General features: G+C 36.0%; 1 protein-coding gene across 1 annotated transcript; it reads left to right on the forward strand.

The window, feature by feature from the left end:
* The first annotated feature begins 843 nt into the window (after positions 1–843).
* On the forward strand, positions 844–3,408 carry LOC138937308 (uncharacterized). Its single transcript, XM_070303454.1, has one exon. The coding sequence runs from the start codon at positions 844–846 to the stop codon at positions 3,406–3,408; it is 2,565 nt and encodes an 854-aa protein (XP_070159555.1).
* The last annotated feature ends 7,788 nt before the right edge of the window (positions 3,409–11,196 follow it).

Raw genomic sequence — 11,196 nt, forward strand, 5'->3', positions numbered from 1 at the left:
TGAGGTCTCAAATTCACATAGGTCAAATTCTGGTTCTCCCTTGTACGCAAAAAATTCAAGAGCCGCTTTCTTACTTCGATAAAAAAAGTTATTTTTAAATGTAACTTTGTTGTTAATAATCGGATTGAGATAAATAAAAAAACGTTACGAAACTGAAAGTTTCTAATTTTAAAATCTCCTACTTAATTTCAATCTCTTTTTATTCGTTACAAAATTATGTTGTTAACAAGTTATTTACGAAAGTGACCTTTTAATTTTTTTGACTGTAGTACAAAGTTATAACAAATATATGTATACAGGGTGTCCGACAAGTAACCAAACGAAAGGTGGAGGTAGATTGGGTCAAACTGAGTCGAAAAGTCCTGAATCATCTTTTTTTATAACGCTTAATAAAGGAGTTATTATTGAGTAAAATCTGGCCAATCAGCGCCGATCTTTAGCCAGGTGTATGTCGGTGAGCCGCGTGCCTGATAGTATGCGGCAGCGCACACTTCATGGCGCGCGGCTCACCGACATACGCCTGGCTAAAGATCGGCGCTGATTGGCCAGACTTTACTCAATAATAACTCCTTCATTAAGCGTTATAAAAAAAATGGTTCAGGACTTTTCGACTCAATTTGACCCAATTTATCTCCACCTTTCATTTGGTTACTTGTCGGACACCCTGTATACATATATACATATATATTTATTTGTAGGAGACAGAAAATAATAAATAATTTAAATAAGGAAAGAATTACAGAAGATATAAATCATGAAAATATCAATGAAAATATCAATGATGTAATACATACCAATGAAATAATACAGAATTATACTAATGCAAATATACATGAAAGTACAATGCAGGTAGATCAAGATGAGCGAGCTTTACAGGATGTCATTATGTATGACGAATTAGCTGCAATGGGTATTGAAATAGATACTGATGAAGAACAAATGACATGCACATTAAATGATACTGAATTGGAAAATATATTAGAAAATGACAGTGAAACTGAAGAAAATGACACTTTAATAATAGATAGTAATATAGATGCATACCGTGTAAAGAGTGGCAGTATGCCAGGAAAATGTATCGTAGATTTTGTCTATTTTTTTGAACAATTACATGAAAAATTTGACAACCACTGCCGCGGAACAGAATGCAATTTTCGCGACTTAACATTTATCGGTACCCATGCGCACGGACTGAAAAATCAATTCTTTTTCAAATGCCGAATGTGCAATTTTGAAAGTTCTATTTGGAGTGAGCCGCCTCCTGAAGAAAGTCTAGATGTAAATATAGGGGCTGTGGCTGGCACTATAGTAACTGGTGCAGGATATACACAGTTAAAAGAAAGCTGCGCTGTTATGAATATTAAGTGTATGGCAAAAAAAACGTACGAAAAAGCACATGAAACTGCTGCTGAGGCATTCGCAAAAGTTACTCAAGAAAGCATGAATGCAGCTGCGAATGAAGAACGTGAGTTAGCATTACAACGCAATGATATAATAAATGGAATACCACATATAGCAGTAATAGGTGACGGAAGCTGGATGAAAAGAACAGGAAGGTATGATTCTTTATCAGGTGTAGGCACAATATGCGGTGCGCAAACGGGCAAAGTGCTGCACATGTCTGTAAGAAATAAATATTGTGCAGTTTGTGTAAAAACAGAGAAGCTTAAAAAAGAACCTGCAAGTCATAAATGTTATAAAAATTGGGGTAGAGATTGCAGTTCAACAAGCATGGAAGCAGACGCGATTGTGGAAGGATTTAAAACAAGCATAGAAAAACGCGGACTAATTTATTCTACATATATAGCGGACGGAGATAGCAGCGTATATAAAAAAATTATACAGGCAAATTCATATCCCAATGTCTTCATAGAAAAAATAGAGTGTCGAAATCATCTATTGCGCAATTTGGCATCAAAGATAAAAGAAATAGCGAAAACAAAGGGACGTTTTGGTAAATTAAGAAATGTTATTGATAATCGTGTACTTCGAATTAGAACAGCTGTGACAAAAGCTGTGAAGTACCGTTTGGAGGAGCAAAATACAATGCAACAAAAGATTACATCTCTAAAAATAGATCTAGATAATATAATAAGTCACGTTTTTGGCGAGCATAATGAATGCGCAAAAGTAGTATATTTCTGCAATGTATCACAGAAAGAAAACGAAGAAAATTATATTCCACAACTGAAAAAATGTGGATTGTATGAAAAGCTGCAGAATGCATTAAAATATATTAGTTGGAATGCCAAAAGTTTATTGCAGAATAAAGACAGTAACAGAGTGGAAACTTTTAACTCTGTTATATCAAAATGTATTGGTGGAAAAAGAATAAATTTCGGTCTAAGGGGATCATACGAAACGCGTTGTAATGCTGCAGTAGTCACATTTAACACTGGCAAGCCTATAAGTCACCTAAGCTACGTTCTTGGAACAAAACCGGGAGAAATAGCAACGCAATTGGAAAATAACAAAAAGATAAGTGTACGTAACACGCCAAAACGATTGACGCAATGGAATATAAAACGTGCAGTGGCAGACAGAGATTATGGTCCGCAGGCTGATAAACCTGATGCAACATCAGCCGAAGTAGAATTAAGAAAAGTGCAACACATGCACATGCTGCGAGATTGGCAAATGAAGAGAGTAGATATAGAAGAAGAAACTAAAGAACAAGCAGCAACTGGTATTTGGCGATATTATTGCACAAAAATGATCACTGCCTCTCATTTTGAACATATATGTAAAATGAGAAAGAGTACTTCTTGCGCATCAAGAGTAAAATCCATAATATACCCACAACAACTAAATGTGGAATCGGTGCAACACGGGAAAGAATACGAGGATGTTGCACGCGAGAGCATTGAAAGTGCACTGAATATTAATATAAAGCGTTGCGGATTGTTTATAGATTCAGAAATACCATTTTTAGGCGCTTCGCCAGATGGATTAATAGAAGACGATGGAATTGTGGAGATAAAATGTCCTTTCGCAGCACGATTCTTAACACCAGAAGATGCTATTGCAATAAATGTTTCGAATTTGCAATCGTTATATAAGAATGAAAAAAATGAAGAAATGAAACGCAATCATATATATTATTATCAAATACAAGGGCAATTACATATTACGCAGCGACAGTATTGCATTTTCGCGCTGTGGACACCATTAGGATTAAAAATGGAAAAGATTATACGTGATGATATCTTCTGGACGGAAAATATGGTTTCTAAACTAATACAATTTTATGAAGATTGTATACTACCAGAATTACTTGATCCAAGAGTGGAGAGAAATATGCCAATCCGCGAACCCGAATATATAATTGAAGCCAAAAGGCAAAAAGTGATAGAAAAAGAAAAAACAACAAATTCATATGAAAATATTGGAAGACAAGCATTAAAATAACATTAAAATGAAGAACAAATTTGAATTAGAAAATAAATGATGTTAAAATGCATTCTGCGCTAGACGCAGTGATTATTATCACAATACATTCTGCGCTAGAAGCAGTGATTATTATCATAATGCATTCTGCGCTAGACGCAGTGATTATTGTCATAATGCATTCTGCGTTAAACGCAGTTATCACTATCAAAATGCATTCTGTGTTAAACGCAGTTATCACTATCAAAATGCATTCTGCGTTGAACGCAGTTTATAATATACAAATGAAATAATAAGCTCTACTCATTCACCTGCATTCTGCACTTAGCGCAGTAAATCTTACCACATAACAAAAACGCTGCTATTTAAATTGACATAAAAGTAACATTTTTTATTTAACAAACAGTAAACATTAATGTAACTTTGTACACTATGTACATATAAGAAATCATACAAATTACTACCTATATATACATATGGGTGCATTTATATCTTACCGTTAGAGTTCACAAAATAGCTATTCTCTAATGGATAGATATGATTGCAATCCATCTGCACTACAGCAGGATATCTAATATCCAGTAAGTTTATTAATTTTTAAAATTGTTAAAAAGGAAGCAACACAAGTGAATTAGATATATTGCACAGAGATTCTTTTTTATAAAATTCCATTTAAAAGTTAAAAACATCAAGTATTGAGGACTTTAAATTCACGATAATAACTTGTAGACTGAATATATCATATCATTAATGCATTCGCAAAGTAGCATCTAAAACCCCATGAAGCCAACTTGTACTCGTCTGAATAATTTAAGGTAATGATTATACGATTATAAGGTTTAAAAATTATGTGTACGTGCGTGAGTAACAGTTATACTGTAATATACAATAATATATTATTGGCACTGTAATTATAAAACTTTTGTAATAATTTTAAAAACTGAAATTATTTAAAATTATTTAATATTGTATATATCTAAGAAAATAATTTCAAAGTATTTTGTGAAACTATCAATTTTAAAGAATTTTAGAGTAAGGAAAACACACACACACACACACACATACACACACACTACAATAAAAGGAAGAATTCAATTCTTGAGACTCTCCTGAGTAATCGCCGCGGCCATGGGAATCGCAACGTCAGAGGCGAGAAGGACACGTTAGGAATTCTTGCGTGCTATTTTTAAATAAAAAGATATTTTGATGAAATAACATTACACATCGCTTTAGCACACTTGTAAAATTATTCAAAAACTATGCTAAAAGCATATATGCTTCGTATAACACTCATTTTACGGCTGTTTATTAACTGTCAAGAGAAAAACATAGTTTTCGGACAATTGTGCAAGTGTGCTAAAGCGATCTGTAGTGTTGTTTTATCAAAATATCTTTTTATTTAAAAATAACATGCAAGAATTCTCAATGTGTCATTCTCGCTTCAGACATCCCGATTCCCATATGGCCGCGGCGAATACCCAAGAGCCTCAATGTTTGACAATATTTATTATTTCATTTGACAATATTTATTATTTCATCGATTGAACTGTTTGACCAATTTGTAACACAAATTTGACAATGTTTATTATTTCATTTCATCGATTGAACTTTTTGACTAATTCGTAACATAATTTACTTATATGGTAAGTCGTTGGACAGGGTTCTTATTCCTACCGCAGCATCTTTATTCCCATGTCGCCACCGTCAACTCAGAGTTTCACGGCGACTACTCAGGAGCCTTAACATATCACACTTTTATAAAGAGCATGTTGTTTTTATATATTATTATATGTACTATATATGTGTATCTCTCTTTCATATATGTATATGATTGCATATAAATAAGTAATCCATTACAAAGCAGGAAAAATCTTTTAAACTAGAGTTCAATATTAAAGTCTCTGTACATATAATTTTGTAATCTATAATGGAATGATCAACATTTATCTATGAACTTATATTATTCAATATTTGTTGAAGCAATAATGAAGTTTATCCTTTATAACTGAAATGGCTTTACTAGTTCAGAGTTTATCTCTTTCCAATCGTCGGATGTCGTTTTTTATAATATAGTTTTGTAATAATTAAAATTAAAATCGACTTAAAAGTAGTTTTCATCAAAAGTAATTTTGTGTTGTTAATTCTTTATATTTTTTTCATTAATTCTTTTTTACTCGTTTATTGTGTTTGAAATTTACTTGTATATTTTAAAATAGTTGATATATAGAATGTCGTTACGTTTGTATTTTTATTTTATTTATTAGTGTTTTGTTGTGAGCAAACCTTTAATCCCATGTTGTGTATATATTCATATATATATATATTGTATATATATATATATGTGTGTGTGTGTGTGTGTGTGTATGTGTGTGTGTGTGTACTAATTTGATAAAAGTAAATGTATTTACAAGCAACGGAATTTAAACTTTTACCAGTAGAAGCATACATTTTCTACTATAATGTATTGTAGCAAATGTATACATTGTCTAGTAAATGAATATTATTTATCAGAAATAGACATTTTTATATTTAGGTGATACTTTTGCTGAAATCCTATCGTAAATGCATACGTTGGCTAGTAAGTACATACACTTACTAAATTTACGTTTTTACTATATTATATATATATATATATATATATATTGTTGCGTCCGTGGATCGAAATCGATATAACTCGAATCCGCGTGACACAACCGACACTCGCGTACCGCAAGTAAATAATTAACACTCCTTTGAAAGAACGAAAGGAACTTTAATATAATAACACAGAACACTATTATACAAGGAACACAGAACAATAACGGTTATCGTAATCTCGCTCGCATACGTCCGCCCGGAATGGCATCCGTCGCGAGACTCTCAGATGGCCGATCTCTCTTCAGATGAACGCCGTTGTTTAACAACAACCCTTAGCAACGTTCTCCCGGAGACGGGTACAGCAGATTCAGGAATAACGGTCACAGACGACCCGCAGGGATGCAACATATATATATATATATATATATATATATATATATATATATATATAGTATGATGTAGCTTTTTGTAGAATTTTGTTTTGATTGCTTATAATGGACAATAAATGTCATTGTACAAACATGCCTTGAGAATAAAAGATTAATTTCCTAAAAATATAAATAGATGATTGTTGATATTTTCATAACATTTCACAGGATTCTAATAGCGGAGAAAATTATAGTAAACTCTCGCTTAAAAGAATCTCGTGCTTTGTTAATCAATTCTTTTCTAGTGCTCCATGACAGATCTGCTGTGCAAATTACTATAGATGCGTAGGATATGTGGCTCTCAGTTCTGTTATATCTGAAATAGGCGTTTAAAAATATTAATAAATAGCATAATATATTAGAATTTCATTTACAGAATAACTTTAGTAGAAATATTATCAAATCTCTCTCATGAGTATATTATATTATTATATTATATTATAGTATACGTACGTACAGTTTATTAAATAGCAGATTACTATAAGGCTACAGAAACAGCAACTTGTATTGTAAATGACTTCTTTCACAACACTGATGGAGATATCGATATTTTCATAACATTTCACAAGATTCTAATAGCGGAGAAAATTTTAATAAACTCTCGCTTAAAAGAATCTCGTATTTTGTTAATGAATTCTTTTTTAGTGCTCGATGACAGATCTGCTGTGCAAATTACTATGGATGTATAGCATACATGGCTCTCAGTTCTCTTATATCTGAAATAAGCGTTAAAAAAATGTTAATAAATAGCATAATATATTAGAATTTCATACACAGAATTCTTTCACGGAACTGATAGAGATATTGCACAAATTACCATGATATGCTATCTATAACAAAAATATGATTCATCACTGAAAATAAGAAAGATCTATTACTTCTTGGACTATTGCTAGGAATATCATTAAACTGCATTCTTGTCTTATTTCGAAGTATTTGAATACACAATACTTATTGAAATTGTGATATATCTAATTGAAGCTCAAAGAAGAATTTATCTCAGATGAAAATTACAATTAATTTAACTTTATATTTAACTGATATGTTTTCTTACTTCCTGATTACATTACGTTATGTCTGTTACGTGTGCAATGACACCGACCGGAAAAAAAGATTTGGAGAATTTACAGTCAAGAGTTTGACTCTTTAAAAATAAAAAATTAATTATTACGCTGTGTCATTACGAGAGGTTAGGAAATCTGTCAATAACTATGTCCAAGGCAAAGATACAAAATGGTATAATAAAATTATTAATTATTATTTATGGACAACACGTACCATATAAAAAGTAGAAATATGTTTATAATTATAAGCTTTTTCATCTTCTTCTTCTAATTATAAGCGATTACAGCAAATCTGACAGCAAGAAATCACAGTTGTAACAGCCTTTTCTTAAATATATCAACAGTCAGAATGTATGAATATTCAGATGCGATACGCTTGATCGAAATGTGCGCAAAAGAAATGTGCGTAAAAGAAATGTACGCAAAAGATATGTGCGCGAAAGAACTGTGCGCAAAAGAAATGTGCGCGAAAGAAATGTGCGCGAAAGAAATGTGCGCGAAAGAACTGTGCGCGAAAGAACTGTGCGCGAAAGAACTGTGCGCGAAAGAAACGTGCGCGAAAGAAATGTGCGCGAAAGAAATGTGCGCGAAAGAACTGTGAGTAAAAGAACTGTGCGCAAAAGAAATGTGCGCGAAAGAACTGTGCGCAAAAGAACTGTGCGCAAAAGAAATGTGTGCAAAAAAACTGTGCGCAAAAGAACTGTGTGCAAACGAACTGTGTGTAAACAGAAACAAACGTTTATTTACCAAATGAAATTAATAATAAATGTCAAAAAATTTCAAAATTATACATGCATACATGCGTGTGTATGTATTCTAAATTATACAAAAATATGTGTTGTGTCCAAAAGCAACGTGTCCAATTGAACGGTGCGCAAATAACATGTGTCTAAACGAACCGTGCGCAATTAAAATGTGTCCAATCGAACGGTGCGCAACTTTATGTGTCTAATATCACAGTGTGCGATTGCAACGTGTCCAATTGTACTGTGCGCAAGTGAAGGCTTCTCATCTCCAACCTGCCAGTGTCGGAGGACTCATTCGCCTCCGCTTGGGACTTGCTTGTCAGTCGCTTTGAAAACAAGTGGCTTCTCATTTCGGCCCAGGTGGATAGATTATTCCGCACTAAGACCATCTCACAGCGGTCCGCCAAGGAGCTCAACACCTTCCTCAACACCACAACGGAAGCGTTCAATGCCTTGGAGTCTCTCGGAGCTCCTGTTCAACACTGAGATCATTTCTTGGTTCACCTCACTGTCCAACGGCTCGACCCAAGCACCCGAGACGCATGGGAAGTCAAGCTTGGCTCCACTACGGACCCCCCCTCATACAAGGACATTCGCACATTTCTCACCGGCCGCGCTCGAGCCATGGAAAGTATGGAATTCGGAACGTTGAGCGTCTTTCCAGCGGACAATCCAGCGTCCCCGGCATTACGACACAGAAGCAAACCATCGACGGCCACCGCTCATGTGACCATTTCACCTCCCTCCGGGACTTCGGAAACCTCTGGATGTGCACTGTACTATGGCCCTCATTACATTGTCTCTTGTCCTCGTTTCAGAGATATGTCTCCTCATCTGCGGCGCAACATCGTAATCGACCGCCGACTCTGCTTTAATTGTTTGGGCAGGCATAACGCACTCGCCTGTCAAAATTCCAAGAGATGCAGAGAATGGGGAGTGGTGCACTTGGACACAGTATAATTGGACACGGTGCAAATGGACACGTTACAAATGGACACGAGATTTTGCACACGGTTCAATTGGACACAGTGCATTTGGACACAGTAATTTTGGATACAGTAGCTTTTGGACACATAAGAAAATACGCATCGTTTACTTGGACACCGCTCAATTGGACACTGTTCATTTGGACACCGTTCGTTTGGACACAGAAAGATGCGCACCGTTCATTTGGACACCGTTCGTTTGGACACCGTTATTTGCCCACCGTTCGTTTGGACACCGTTCATTTGCCCACCGTTCGTTTGGACACCGTTCATTTGCCCACTGTTCATTTGGACACCGTTATTTGCCCACCGTTCGTTTGGACACCGTTCATTTGCCCATCGTTCGTTTGGACACCGTTCATTTGCCCACCGTTCGTTTGGACACCGTTCATTTGCCCACCGTTCGTTTGGACACCAAAATTTGATTTAAGTTATACGACGTAATCCACACCAAATTTTTGTTTTAAATAAGAAATAGGTTTGGGTTAGGTTATATCTTCCGGAAGTGGAGCCCCCCCCGCAGGAGGGCGGAACCCACTGTATCCATGCATGACATCCAAATATGCGAAAGGCTAAACAAAGTGCTAAAAGCAATGTAAAATTAATGACATCAGTATCAGAGATATATAAGTATGAATATATTTTATTTTGACAGATATTATAACCTTCAAATGTATCTGCTTTTCACGATTTCATATTTTACATAGATTTACCAATATAAAGTGTTATAAGAATACTGATTATATTTTCCCAAAATGATTTTTATTTCTCTCCATCTGTTACATATTCAAACAAACAGTGCGCATGTTTCTGTGTACAAATGAACGATGTCCAAACGAACGGTGGGCAAATGAACGGTGTCCAAACGAACGGTGGGCAAATGAACGGTGTCCAAACGAACAGTGGGCAAATGAACGGTGTCCAAACGAACGGTGGGCAAATGAACGGTGTCCAAACAAACGGTGGGCAAATAACGGTGTCCAAACGAACGGTGTCCAAATGAACGGTGCGCATCTTTCTGTGTCCAAACGAACGGTGTCCAAATGAACAGTGTCCAATTGAGCGGTGTCCAAGTAAACAATGCGTATTTTCTTATGTGTCCAAAAGCTACTGTATCCAAAATTACTGTGTCCAAATGCACTGTGTCCAATTGAACCGTGTGCACAATCTCGTGTCCATTTGTAACGTGTCCATTTGCACCGTGTCCAATTGTACTGTGTCCAAGTGAAGGCCACTCCAGAGAATGCGGCAACAAGCATCATACCATGATACACATGGATGGTCAACCGCCCCCACGTCGGTCAGCTACACAAGGCAAGGTAACCTCTTCGACCGCAGCCCCACAGACGTCGGCGCCAGCCTCACCAACTGAGAGCACTACATCAGCGGCTTCGGAATGACTCACGCACGCAGTCCTCGCTCCATCTCACTCGGTAGTTCTCACTCGTCCGGCAGTCTTACTCGCTACTTGTCGCGCTGTCATCCGATTACCTGGCGGCTCGCCTCACTCGGTTAGGATGCTCGTCGATCCCGGATCTGAACTCACCTTTGCTTCCAGGCAACTTATCAAAACCCTCCAGGTACCTCGACGGCACGCCTGTGTCTCCATCATATGTATTGGCGGATCTCAGTCAGTGTTGTTATTTGGGCCGGGTTTTCTCGCGCATGCGTGGTAGATGGCAGCCGAAGCAGCGGTGTATATAAGAGGAGTAGTGTTTGGGCGCGAAAGTCTTGGCGGGCCCGGCAATAAGGACAGGCTAGGTTAAGGTGAATAGGTAAGTATATTTATAAATAATGCATGCGCAAAGAAAAGGAGCAATTAAACGACCGAAAGTTAGAGACTTTCAAAATGCATGGCTGCATGAGGATAATTTTAAAGAATGGTTAGCTCCCCATCATGTAGAGAATAAAGCTTTTTGTACTGCATGTAATAAGACCATCAGATGTTGTAAGACAGATTTAGTTCAACATTCGCAAACGGTCAAATATAATAAAAACATTAATAATA

This window comes from Polyergus mexicanus, unplaced genomic scaffold (assembly GCF_030449975.1).
Source record: "Polyergus mexicanus isolate NDT 795.1 unplaced genomic scaffold, iyPolMexi1.0 SCAF_1, whole genome shotgun sequence".
NCBI classification, from domain to species: domain Eukaryota; kingdom Metazoa; phylum Arthropoda; class Insecta; order Hymenoptera; family Formicidae; genus Polyergus; species Polyergus mexicanus.